Source organism: Macaca nemestrina, chromosome 12 (assembly GCF_043159975.1).
Source record: "Macaca nemestrina isolate mMacNem1 chromosome 12, mMacNem.hap1, whole genome shotgun sequence".
Lineage (NCBI taxonomy): Eukaryota > Metazoa > Chordata > Mammalia > Primates > Cercopithecidae > Macaca > Macaca nemestrina.
Window position 1 is genome coordinate 21805698 of NC_092136.1, and position 14342 is coordinate 21820039.

Sequence of the window (14342 nt, forward strand, 5' to 3'; positions counted from 1 at the left end):
GGCCAGACAGCTTTATAAACTTTTAACAAACAGATCATTCCAATCTTTTACAAATTCTTATGGAGAACAGGAAAATAGGCAACACTTTCCAATTCATTTAATGGAGTTACAATCTTGACACCATAAACTGACCAAAAAAGTGTAAAAAAGGCAGGCTGCAGCCCAATTTCATATAGATGCAAGAATCCCAAGTAAAATACTTGAAACAAACTGATTTCAGTAGTGTATAAAGATAATGAGATATAACCAAGAATGGAGAAGTGATTCTTGTCTACTCTAGTCTTTCTGTGTTCAAATCGTTTTTTTTTTTTGTTGTTTTTTTTTTTGAGATGGTGTCTCACTCTGTTGCCTAGGCTGAAGTGCAGTGGCACAATCTTGGCTCACTGCAACCTCTGCTTCCCGGGTTCAAGGGATTCTCCTGCCTCAGCCTCCTGAGTAGCTGGGACTACACCAGTCCCACTACACTGCACCACTGCGCCCAGCTAAGTTTTGTATTTTTTTAAAGGCAGGGTTTCACCATGTTGGCCAGGCTGGTCTTAAACTCCTGACCTCGTGATCGGCCGGCCTCAGCCTCCCAAAGTGCTGGGATTACAGGTGTGAGCCACTGCGCCTGGCCCATCTGTGTTTGAATCTTACCTAGTATGCATTAGAACATAAAATCAAGTCAACATAAAATTAAGTCTAAAATTTTTACTTCGCTATTTTGAAGGTTTGGAGTATACTGTTTTCTCTTTTAACATAATTTTTCTTTTCATGTGCCTAGAAAAATACATTTTTATGTCATCATCTTCACCCTTGAATGTCAAATACAAGTGGGTGCTTGCCAAGTTGAAGCAATCAAAGCCACAGCTTAGAAGTTTTGAAATTGTTAAGGGATTTTCCAGCCAGAATTATAACTCTTTTCTTTTTTTTAAGAGGGTCTTACTGTGTCAATCGGACTGGAGTGCAGTAGTCCAATCATAGCTCACTGTAGCTTCTAATCCCTGGGCTCAGGCAATCCTCCTGCCTCAGCCTTCCAAGTAGCTGGGACTACAGGTGCGTGCCACCACACCTGGCTAATTTTTTATGTTTTAATTTTTTTTTGTAGAGACAAGAGCTTGCTATATTGCCCGGGCTGGGCTTGAACTCCTGGGCTCAAGCAATCCTCCTGCCTTCCTCCCAAAGCATTGAGTTTACAGGTGTAAGCCACTGTGCTTAGCCTACAAGTATTTTCTAACTGGGATAAAAGAAAAAGTATTTTATATACTTGCAAACGAATCCCTCCTCTATCTACCACCACTACCGACTACTACACCAAAACCAACTCACCAACCAACCAACCAACCAACCAACCAACATGTGAAAGCAGATACAATACCGCCCACGTCATTGTGGTGTCACCATTTCTACAATAAAATGAGAGGAAAAAAGGGCAAACAATGTGTTTTTCATAAAGCTATGTTTATTCAATTTAAATGACAATCTTTATTCTGAGATTACATTCTTCCTAATTTTAGGGGCTAAAATATATTTTCTTTTACATAATGATGCTGATAGCAGATGGTTATTTGTTTTTGTTTGTTTGTTTTTGTTTTATGTCCTTAGCTGGCAAAATTAAAAGCCAGAAACTAAGGCCCCATTTTTTCTTGTTTTTAATACAAATCTACAGGTGCTTAAAACTCAGAGCTTAGGAACCACAGCCTAGGTAAAGGCCAATCTTCTTGTTGCATATTTCACAGTATTGAATTCTTTCTTGGTGAGTTCCCCGTACAAGTTATGAAGCAGGATAAAAGTCAGCCTTATATTAAGTCATTGTAAATATGGCCTTAATTTCAATCACCAAATAAATGTATTTTTGTTGTATACCATGGTTACAGCATGTTTTATTAAAACTAATTATATCAGCACCTACCTACAGAGTATCAATTTAAAAATTATAATGCCATTTTTATGAAGTCATTACTTTCATAGGACTAGCCTGTGTCACATGTGTGATCAATATTGGTTAAATGCAGAAACAAAGAAGACTGGGTGTCCAAGCAAGCCACTTTTCTGGGTCAGGGTTTCAGTGGTACCATAGATGGGTGCCAGTCTCAATGTGCACTTTGGCCCATTTATCTTTATAAATCATACCATATAGCTTTGATATTTACATACATTTAAACTGAGAAGAAATATGCATTATAAGAAAGCGTAGTTTGGTGGGTTTCATGTGTCAGAAATAACTCCATATTCACAATTATTTTCACGTCATTAGCTACCCTTGATAAAGAACAATTCCATATAAATGTACAAACTGGAAGATAATTTTATAAAACCTTAAAGAGATCTTTGTAAATTGCAGTGTGTCTGCTTATAAACAAATCAAATCAATCTCCATTTCTTCAAAGTGTCAAACACAAAAGAGTAGCTGGACATTGGTTTTTATAATCAGCTTCAGAGAAAATACAGGAATAATGGTCAATGGCACTTTGAAGCAGATAAAACTGCCGAGTTTTATGTTTGAGTCTATCATTCTGTGATTTGCTATAATAGTATTTCTTCCTATTAGCTGTTCTCAACAATATTAGTTCTATATTCATTTGATATGAGCATTTATATTAAACTTCAAAATTACCTCTGGTAATATCCAGAATATATGTCAGAAACCCCTAAAAGCAACTTCTGTTTTTCTCTTAGTTAAGATAACATTTAGTCACGTTAATAACTATTGAAATGACAACTTCAGATTTTCAAAATCAGTAGGGTGCCTTGCAGTGAACGTGCATATGCTGGAGCATCTGGCCAAGTTACAATGCAGTTATCAATGCTTAGTTCTTCTTGATTTTCTTCAGATAGTGAGCCCGTGTAGCCTTGTTCATATTCATGACTATTTTCAAATAAATCCAAGAAGGCAGGTTTGAGATTATCCATCCCTAGGGAAACAATGCAAGAGATACGTAATTATAGCCTACAATTTGGGCTAAATTGAAGCATATGATTTGACATTTTATTATAGTGTTGTTTTTATTTAGAGGTAGATTGTAAAGTTCTTGGGTATACAACCATTATGATTATAACAGGACATAGATGTCTTGTTACTATGGCTGGACAATGTATATATGCTAATCTATTACATACTATCCTGTAACTCAATGGGAAAGAAACCCCAAGCCAGAAAGTACTGATTTGCGACTCAAACAATCTACCTACCATAAGAACATGGATCAGGTATCCATTGGTTCGGGATTGCAGGCCGACTGTTTTAATTGCAGACTTCACAAATGTCTCCGGAGTGGGCTTATCCAAAGTTGGCTTTCGGATTTTAGCCAGTTTTGTAGCTACGAAGTATGGCAGGACACTCTAGAAAGGTAACACCCGCCCCAGAAAACATGCCATTGATTAGTCAGGCCACAAACTCAGAATGTACAGGGGTGCTTGACTGCTTTTAGTGGCAGAAACATCTGTATCTTTAGAGAGAGAGAAGAAAAGAGAAGTGGCTATCTAAAGCCAACTTGATAGAACATATGATACCATAAAACAAATTGTAACAAACCAATCTCTCCATAAAACAGAGTTTGAGACCAGAGAAAGTATTAAAAATAAGCAGAAATCTACCTTTTTGAATCTTTAGAAAGGAAAGCATTAAATAATCTAGATAGCACAGATTCAGGATAGGATATTTTTTCCACTTAGTAAACTGAACATTGAGACAGAACCACCAAGTAGGAGATGTTTGATACTTTACTCTCCTAACAGGATAATACCAACTTTCTCTATAATTCATGGCTAATTAAGTTTGTTCTATCAGCTTTGATCCTTCTTAAACAGACATCTTATTTTCTCAGCCTTGCATTACTACTTTTCTTCCCTAGTTTCTCACCATTCTACTTCTGAGTTTTATGAAGAATTTTATTGATATAAAAGACAGAACCACCTCCCCTTTTCTTCTTTTTTAGAGGGAACACAGTCTAACAATATGGAAACCATTTGAGTAACTAAAAGACACCTGACTGGATGGGTGTGGGGTGACAAATCTGGACACGACCTTTAGAGGAACTTCAATAATGTTAGGTTCTTTATTGCTTATGCTTTCTGCATTTTGGATGTGATTCAACACAGAGTATAAGGAAACCTTGTTATAACAAGTCCTGAGTCATGATACAAGAGATCCTTCCATAGTTTGAAATAACCTGGGCATGGTAGTTCAACAAAGGGTGAATGTATTGTTTATCTCACATGTGTGAAGTATCATTGCAATGATACTTCTTTTCTTTTTTCTTTTCTTTCTTTCTTTCTTTCTTTCTTTCTTTCTTTCTTTCTTTCTTTCTTTCTTTCTTTTTTTTTTTTTGGCAGGGTTTTGCTTGTTGCTTAGGCTGGTGTGTGGTGACACGATCATAGCTCACTGCAGCCTTGACCTCTTGGGCTCAAGTGATCCTCCGGTCTCAGCCTTCTGAGTAGCTGGGACCACGGGCGTGCACCTCCATGCCCAGCTAATTTTAAATTTGTTTGTAGAAGGTGGCGGGCGCCTGTAGTCCCAGCTACTCGGGAGGCTGAGGCAGGAGAATGGCGTGAACCCGGGAGGCGGAGCTTGCAGTGAGCTGAGATCCGGCCACTGCACTCCAGCCCGGGTGACAGAGCGAGACTCCGTCTCAAAAAAAAAAAAAAAAAAAAAAAAAATAAATAAATAAATAAATAAATTTGTTTGTAGAGACAAAGTTTCAACATGTTGCCCAGGCTGGTCTCAAACTTCTGGGCTCATGTGGTCCTCCCACCTCAGCCTCCCCAAGTGTTGGGATGACAGGCGTGAGCTACCACACCTGGCCCAATGACACTTCTATTAAAGAAAAGGAATGGTTCTAACACATGGTGGTCAAAATCTTAAAAGTTCAATCAAATTGAGATCTGTTCCATTCTATGGATTTGCTTCATGCTGAGACCTAGAAAGAGTGGTCTCATATCTCTGGATTTTTGTGTATGTGTGTGCTTTGCATTTTTCCCACTCCAAAGTGTAAGTCAAGGAATGCAACCCACTCTCCTTGACAGGTTAGATGAAACCTCAGCCTCCCCATTAGAACCAAGAACCCCAGATAGAGTGCTGTCACTCTCCATCTTTCTGTTTCCCTGTCCCTGCAGGCATGAACTCATACTAAGTAAACTAATTTCACTGAAGTACTTCAATATTTGAGCCAACTTTGATTAGGTAACTTTTGATTTCTGAGAATTTGTTTATTGGGATTATCACTATACATTTATCCCTCACTTAGCAAAAAAAATTTTTTTTGTCAAATCTTTTAAGAACCATTTTGCCACAAGGATATAGTCTATGAGAGCACATGCTATGGTGAGATCTCAGACTCAGACCGAGTAGGAAATGCAGAGTTCAATGAGGCTCTCACAATGGGTCAGTAAAGAAAAGGTTATTCCCCAGAGCAAAGCTGAGTAGTAAGGAAAAAACGAGTATATGCAAATACTCTGGTCTCACATAATGAAGGAACTTAAGCAAACCATTTATCATTTCTATGTGTTAGGTTTAAAGGTCACAAAATAGTGAAGATTTAAAAAAAAATCCCAAATATAGATCGCAAGCCTGCTAAAGGTATTGTAAGATTTTAAGCTTCTAGAGGTAGAGATGGTCCAATCATTACACTTCTCAATTGCATTATAATTCTTTGTTCCTTTCTTCCATCCTTTCTGCCATCTTCTTCCCTCCCTTCATAGGTACATGGTATAAATTGGACTTCTTTGATCTTGTAGGAGAACTAAGTTGCACTGCCTGACGGAACCACTTGGTGGTGCCACAAGTTAACTCTTCATGCAGCTAAACCACAGAGATAGTCTAGAGAACCCCCAGATCAAGGGGTGGGGACAAGAGAAGCATACTCAGGAATTCCAAGTTGGGTTATGTTTTTCCAGCTAAGAAATGTAAATTCTTTTCTAGAAAGGATATTTATTTCCACAATGGTTTAAAATCAAGGCAGTTAACAGTTATGGCCTAGTGGAGGGTTCAAAGATGAAACAGCATTTGAGCTAAGTCTTAAATGAAGTGCAAGAATTTGCCTGATTGTAAACAAATAAGGGAACAGCAGGAGCCAAGAAACGGAGCCACAGAAGAGCATGATGTTTTTCAGGGAACTGCATAGCTCAGGATGGTTCAAATGCTGGAAATGTGTGAAGAGTGGCAGGAGGGAGGCAAAACGGTACAGAAAACTGAATCCATTCACCAGGCTGTGTATCCTTTTCTAGAACACAAACTCCATGAAGACTTGGTCATATTCACCACATATTTTTAATGCTTTAGAACAGTACTTGGTACATAGCAGGGACACAATTAATATCTATTGAATGAGTTGGCAAAAGACACTTCATTATGGACAGCACTGAAGAAGAGTACTGGGGTCTCTTTCCACTGCTATGATCCAGAAAATTAATTACACCAAGAAGTTGATAATATGAACATTCGAGCCAAAATTTTAGAATTTCTGAAGCATATATAAGACCACCTATCTAAACAGGCGTACTTATCGCTACTTGCCAATGATTTAAAAATAAATATTCCAAGTTATGTGAAGGTAAAGAAATATCTTAGATATCAAAAAGCCATCTAGGTACACCCTTAAACTGTTAAATAAAGCCCAAAAAGTGGCCGGGCGCGGCGTCTCACGCCTGTAATCCCAGCACTTTGGGAGCCCGAGGCGGGCGGATCATGAGGTCGGGAGACCATCCTGGCTAACACGGTGAAACCCCATCTCTACTAAAAATACAAAAAATTAGCTGAGCGTGGTGGTGGGCGCCTGTAGTCTCAGCTACTCAGGAGGCTGAGGCAGGAGAATGGCATGAACTCAGGAGGCAGAGCTGGCAGTGAGCAGAGATTACGCCACTGCACTCTAGCTTGGGCGACAGAGCGAGACTCCGTCTCAAAAAAAAAAAAAAAAAGAAAGAAAGAAAAAACCCCAACAAGTGATAATTAATTGATTTATTCTGCTTACTCAGGAAAACATTATGGGAAACAGGTCAAGAAGATACTCATACTTTTATAGGAAACTGTGGGCAGAACACATTTTTCAAGTTGCTCAAGCTCAACAAGTTCCCATTACAAATATTGCCAGCTCAGAAACAACCTGACCTTGAGAGCTGCAGGTGTGGGCAAGTATCCTGGTCTTCAGATTTAGAATTCCCAAATGGCAAATAATTAATTAGGCCATAAAGCATAGCTGTTGGTGCTTCTTTGCTTAGCCTATTTAAAAAAATAAAAATAAAAAAAATAAAATCACTGGAGACAACTTGGTATCTTTTTTTTTTTTTTGAGATGGAGTCTCACTCTGTCGCCCAGGCTGGAATGCAATGGCGCCATCTCGGTTCACTGCAACCTCTACCTCCCTGGTTCAAGCAATTCCCCTGCCTTAGTCTCCCAAGTAGCTGGGATTACAGGGGCCTGCCACCACACCCAGCTAATTTTGTATCTTTAGTAGAAACGGGGTTTCTCCATGTTGGTCAGGCTGGTCTTGAACTCCTGACTTCAGGTGATCTGCCTGCCTTGGCCTCCCAAAGTGCTGGGATTACAGGCGTGAACCACCACACCCAGGCCCGACAACTTGGTATCTTTTTTCTCACCCACTGGAGAAGCTTGCTTAGATAACTGGACTTCATAGTACAATTCAGGGGTGCTTGATTCAGAAGAGGAATGCTTATGGCCATGGAGTAGTGGAAAGAAAGATGCCTGAAACTGCATGGCAGTATTCAAGAATCAGGGATTGAACCTTGGAACTTAACATGGTAGGGCATCTTTCAGGTGTCATCATCTGTGTACTAAACATGCTTTTCAATGGAAAAATGACCAGAATATCACAAGACAATGACTTGGGAAAATGTAAACCCAGAAGACACCAGGGTCTAATATATTTGCACAGTATGAGATTTCAGACATGGTGTCACATCTGCCTTTACTGAGCATTAAATTCAACCGTGTAGCCAGCACACACTCTTAAGGCAGAAGCTGGGGCTCCTATGAAGAATATTAGGAAAACTTCTTTGCCTGAAATCTGTGTATTCATCTACTATTTCAGGTTCTGGTATACAAAAACCTAAATAATTATACACCTATATTCTAGTTTTGGAGTGTGTATTACTTTACTTGCAGAGCATGAAATTAGCTTTTCCACATAAAGGCCCTTGATTATCTACTTGGCAGAAACCCTTAGACTTTCTAGAAGTTTCAGGAAAAAGGAATCGTTCTGATGGTACAGAGATCCCTGGTTACACAGCAATGAAAAAAGGCCCTGTAATAACAATACATATAAATCTTAGCATCAAAATCCAAAATGAAGGAGTTCAAAATATGGTGCTCTACACAAAGATCCTTGATAAATGTTGGCTGATAATCTTGTAAATAACCTACCTCCAAAGATGTGGAATTTGTATGTTAACGTTCAAGGAACAAAAAGAAAAACAGTGTAATCTCGCAAAAGGCATTCACTTAACACTAAACTATTTCCTGAGCACCTACTAGAACAATGTTTTAGGCAATGGGAACTTAATGAATAAAATTCATTGTGAATAAAAACAGAGTCCCTCATCTTACAGAGCTTACATTTCAGTAGGGGGATATAGACCACAAACAAATAATAATAACAAAAAGGTGTACAGTATTGGCAGGCGATGATAAAAAAGGAAGATGAAAAAAATACCTGGGTAAAAGCTGATAGAGGCTGAGCCTGCAGATGGGTTCTCAAGAAAGGCCCCTTGGATGTGGTGACTTATAACCAAAGATCTGAACAGAGACGGAGTTGGCCAAAAGGATATCTGGGTGAAGAGCCTTTGAGACTGAAGGCACAAGTGCAAGGCCCTGAAGTGAAGGCGTCCTCAAGGTATTTCCAGAACCGCAAGGAGGCCACGGAAGTAGGAAGGCGGGGAGGGAATATGATAACGTGGAAGTTTGAAATCAGAACATGGAGGGTCATAAGAACTCATGGTTTCATTGTGAAAGAGATGAGAAGCCATGGGAGAATTTTTAGCATAGCAGTGAAGTAACTGGATTTTTTTTTTTCTTTTTTTCTTTTTTTTTTTCTGAGACAGTCTCGCTCTGTCACCCAGGCTGGAGTGCAGTGGTGCGATCTTGGCTCACTGCAACCTCCACCTCCTGGGCTCAAGCCATCGTCCCACCTCAGCCTCCCAAGTAGCAAGGACCCACAGGCACACACCACCATGCCTGGCTAATTTTTGTATTTTTTGTAGAGACAGGGTTTCACCATGTTGCCCAGACTGGTCTTGAACTCAGTGAGCCCAAGCAATCTATACGTCTCAGCCTCCCAAAGTGTTGAGATGACAGGTGTGAGCCACTGTGCCCAGCTGGATTTTATTTTAAAGAGATCACTCTGGCTGCTATAAGTAGACTGTAGGGGCTGTTAAACCACAATGGGTGTAGGAAGGCCAGATAGTAAGATACTGCAAAATGTCCAGGACAAGCTATGATGGTGGCTCAGATAGAGTGGTAGCAGTGGAGGTCATGAGAAGTAGTCAAATCGTGGGTATGCTGCAAGGATTTCCTAAAGGATTAAGTCTGGGATGTGAAAACAGAGGTGGTAGGGTAATAGGAAAAAAAAAAAATCAGCACTGGTTAAAATCAGACCAACTTGGATTCGAATTCCAGCTTGACCACTTACTAGTTGTGTGATCTTGAGCAAAACACTCAATGACTGAGCAACACCTCTTTGCAGACGGAGTTACTCACACCAAGACTGGTACATTCTCTACACTTCCCCATGTTCTTGAACATATCACTCTTTTTTAGTTTCTTCTCGAGAACATATCACTCTATACAATTGTCTTATTCGTGGATTTGTTTAATGTCTGTCTCCCTCCCGATAAATGTAAATTCAACCACAGCAGAGGCTCTGTCTTTTGCCAGATTATTCGGTGCTTTCTAAATATTTCTTGACTGAAGACATGTGGAACATGATATATACCTCTAGTTTTGGACTTACTGTGGGTATAATGTGTTTAAATATCTGTTTTTTCTCTGTGTGCCTTCAGGACAGGGACTGGGTCTTATTTACCTTTGTTTCCTAGATGTCTAGCCAACGACCTGGTAAAAGCAGGCACGAGCTGTTTGATAAACTAAACTGACCTTAAGCAAGTTTCAAGACTCCTCTTTATTTTCATTTTTTTGAGACAAAGTCTCGTTCTGTTGCCCAGGCTAGAGTGCAGGGGTGCGATCTCAGCTCACAGAAACCTCTGCCTCCCAGGTTAAAGCAATTTTTGTACCTCAGCCCCCTAGAGTAGCTGGGTTTATAGGCACGCACCACCACACCTGGCTAATTTTTTTTTTTTTTTGGGAGAGATGGGTTTCGTCATGTTGGCCAGGCTGGCCTTGAACTCCTGACTTCAAGTGATCCACCTGCCTCGGCCTCCCAAAGTGCTGGGATTACACGTGTGAGCCCTCGCGCCCAGCACAGGACTCCTGTTGATCCTGTTTCCTATTTGTAAAATGGGACTAGGTTAATATCTGTGTAAAATGAGAAAACAAAGGTGAAAACATGGGCATATTGCAGATATCCAATAAATATAAGTCTCTTTCCTCTCTTCTTCACTCTTATATATCATTTCCCAGCTTGGAGTGTTTTTATCTCATATCATTTATCCCACTTGCTAGAAGGGGAGATTAAGGTGTAAAGTAATGAAGCAACTTTCTGTAGGTCAGATGATCACCAGGTGTTGAAGGCAGAACTCAAACCTTGGTCCACCCACTCCAAGCTCAGTGTCTTTTCTTCTCTGCCTCTAGGCACACTGATGACCAATGCAATTTTCATAAAACCACAGCCTGGACTGAGGACACTGTGACCATGCTTTAGCTGTGACTTTTCATCTTGAAATGATGAAATATCCAGGCAGGGCTTCAGGGATTCTTTAGCATCAAAAATCTCTTTATGAGGCAGGTTTGTGAAGAAACATCACTGATGCTATATCTAGGGGAAATTTTGATAAGGGCCAAAATATTTGCACGGTTTTAGGTCTCCCCACAGATTGCTTCTTAGTGCAAGGGAAATAATGGTAATTATATGGCAGAGGAGTTGGGTAACACCTGGAGTGGGGGTTCAGAAACATGGCCACCAATGAGCGGATGGATCTCGTGTGTCTCCCCACATGAGGCCCTGAGGACACAACATCACATACATATGTGATATTTTGGCCGGGAAAGCATAACCCGAATCTTGCTTTTGGGTTTCTCTAAGGAAGCATCAAAGAAACCCCAAATGAGGAATGTATAATTAAAAAGGAGGAATACTGTACTCTTAAAAAAGTCACTGTCATAAAACATAAAGGTTTTAGATATATCCCAGGTTAAAGGAAACAAAAGAGACGGGACAACTAAATATAACACCTGATCATAGATTGCATTCTTTAGTGGAGGAAGAGGACAGGATGAAGAATATTATAAGACCAAAAATTGGGCACAAATAATACATTAGATAAAATTATTGTATCACTGTTAAATCTGAGTTGATAGGGGTATTGTGGTTATATATGAGAATATCCTTATCTGGTTGGGTGTGGTGGCTCACACCTGTAATCGCAGCACTTTGGGAAGCCAAGGCAGGAGAATCACTTGAGCTCAGGAGTTTGAGACCAGCCTGGGTGACAAAGTGAGACCCTGTCTCAACGAAAAATGCTAGGCTTGGTGGCATATGCCTGGGGTCCTAGCCACTCGGGAGGCTGAGGTGGGAGGATCAGTTGAACCTGGGAGGTCAAGGCTCTAGTGAGCCGTGATAGCTCCACTACGCTCCAGCCTGGGTGACAGAGTGAGAACCTGTCAAACAACAAACAAACAACTCCTTATTTTTCAGAAGTACACACTCAAGAATTTAGAATTGGAGGACCATAATGTTTGCACTTACTCTCCAACGATAAAACAAATGTGGTAAAATGTTAACAGTAAGTAAATCTAAGCGAAGGGCATCAGAGTTTTGTCTGAACTATTTTTATTCTTGTAACTTTTCTGTAGACTTGAAATTATTTCCAAATAATTTTTTTAAACCAGAAGGCTTATGAAAATTTTGCAGAATAAGAGTTCAAGAGGTATAGTTTTACGATTTAGTCTTAGTCTTAGCTACTTCCTGCTTGCTCAGTATTAACTGGTAGTCAGTACAGGGTAGGCAGAAGCAGCCCAGGGCTAGGGCCCACTACCTAGCCAGTCAAATTGCTTATAATAATTTTGTCTTTTGAAAGACACAAGTGTCTTTTTTTTTGACTGGACTTTAATTATAAGGTAATGAGAACAAACAGTCCTCATCAACAGACTACACTTATGATAAGGTTTCCTTGAGAATGTGCTTCTCATCCTCTGTTCAAAATCAAATAGTCTCTCAGGCCCATCATTCACCTCCAGGGCATTTACATCACTTCTTGTTGTTATTGTGTTTTTGCATTTCCAGGAAATGATTATATAATGGCAAATCTGAATTCTTGAAGGCAATTTTAAATGATCTTATAAAATTATGGGAAAGAAGTTAAGAAGTTGAAGGAAAGATGGGGAGAGAAATGCAAAAGAAAACTATTAAGAAGTAATAGGAAACAATCTAGAATTTGAACAATATACCCTCTTCCTTCCCCAAAAGAGCAATCCGATGTACATTCACATGGAGGTAGACCTAAAAAGATAGCGTTCTTTGCAAGGATTAGAAAAAAAACGGAAACATAGCCACATAGCATTGGACTAGAAGTCATTCTGATAAACAGGCTGAAATTTCATGCACAACCAGAGTTTTCTGTGATGCCATGGAAAAGGCAGGTCTCCCGTTTACCACAAACAACAAGTGCCACCAGCAAGACTGTCTCCTCTCACATTCTCACAACTTGTTTCCCTCAAAGATCTTTTCTCCAGATTTCCCACCTAGTAATCTGGTGGGACTAGAAGCTACTGTAAAAACACATTAGCATTTGTCTTCTGAAATATTTTATTTTGATGAACTTTTGTTTTTCTCTAATAATGAATTATAAACAGTCATTTCAGCCGTCATTGTGTTTTGTCACATGAATTCATTCAAGGTTTAAACTCTGAATGAATTTGATGAAAAAATAAAGACTCAAATGGTTGTGAGGGAAGGCACAGTCGTCATTCTGTGTGAATACATCAGAATGTTGAAGAATAATAGAAAGAGAACCTCTTATTAATTCTGATCAAAGGGGCAAAAAAAAAAAATGTAGTCTAAATGAAGCTCAGAGTTAAAAATGATTGGCTTTTCTTTGGTGGTGTTTTATGCCCACAAATTTTTTGGACTAGGAGTATTTATCAGCTGATTCTGCCTTGTACTCCAGCCCACACATGTTTCCTGGGTGATCTTATTAAAATACAAATCAGATAATGTTGCTTTCCTTCCTAGTCCTCCAGTGGCTGCCCATAGGGTTTAGGATTAAATTTGAACTCCACAAGGCCATCTCCTTTCTTGCCACTCCATCGTCCTCCCCCACGTTCAGGCCAGAGTGGACATCCCAGTGTCTAGTACATGCTCTGCCCTCTGAAATGCTCATGACTGTTTCCTCTGTTGGCAACCCTTCCCCAACTCCTCTCCAGTTCTACTCACCATATCTTCTCCCAGCCCCATTTGCACCTAAGCCCTATGGCCCCTGTCCCTCTCTTAAGGCTTGGGCCACAGTTTGCCTGCCCTGGAAATCTTTCTCTCAGCCCTTTGGTGCATTTGGTTAGGCCTGCTTCTTACAGCGTCTGGTCACTCTGCTTATAGGTCAATCACCAACGGACCTTTTTAGGATTCCTGCCTAGTCACAATAGGTGTTTACAAACTATTCAGTTAATAGCGTGATTACAATTAGATTCATCAGAAAGAAAATGGTATACCATTGCATGGCATGTGTTACCTTCCCACGAATACCTTCTCATGGAATGTAATAGCTTCTCACGAATGTTTTACTGGTTTCCTTGTCACTAAAATACAACATATTCTACATAGAACATTGGCGTTACTAACATTAAAACGACTGGTGTCAAGGAAAGAAGAAAAAGAGAGTACAGTAATTTTGTATAAAATCCAGGATTCTCGAAAACATGTCCTTCTGAATGAAACCTATACATATGGGAAGCTGCAAGCCGGAAATAACGCCAAGTGGCTATGACCTCTAAGGTTCCCTAGGATAAAAGCTCAGGTCAGGGTTTAGAGGAAGCAGGCTCTTAGTTGATCTTGGAAGATGAGGAAACAGTCATCCCTGCTTCCTCTCATTACCATTCTATCTCACAGTAGGTGATTCAGCTCCCACCAGTATCTACTCAATAAAAAGGTTTAGAAGCTACATCTACATGACATTTAGGCCCATCTTGATGGTCTACAGGCATAAAGGAGGAAATGGAACTAACCAACCAACCACCTTCTGGT

General features: G+C 39.9%; 1 protein-coding gene across 2 annotated transcripts in view; it reads right to left on the minus strand.

Annotated features, from left to right (window-relative positions):
• Positions 1–1421: 1421 nt before the first annotated feature.
• Positions 1422–14342, minus strand: part of LOC105471607 (hydroxysteroid 17-beta dehydrogenase 12) — a 168668-nt gene continuing 155747 nt past the window's right edge. For both annotated transcript variants that reach the window (XM_011724155.3, XM_011724156.2), the window contains exons 10-11: positions 3172–3321; positions 1422–2894 (exon numbers count right to left, since the gene is read on the minus strand). In XM_011724155.3, the coding sequence (XP_011722457.2) occupies positions 2790–2894; positions 3172–3321 (255 nt within the window). In that variant the 3' untranslated portion in view covers positions 1422–2789. The remainder of the gene's footprint in view (positions 2895–3171; positions 3322–14342) is intronic.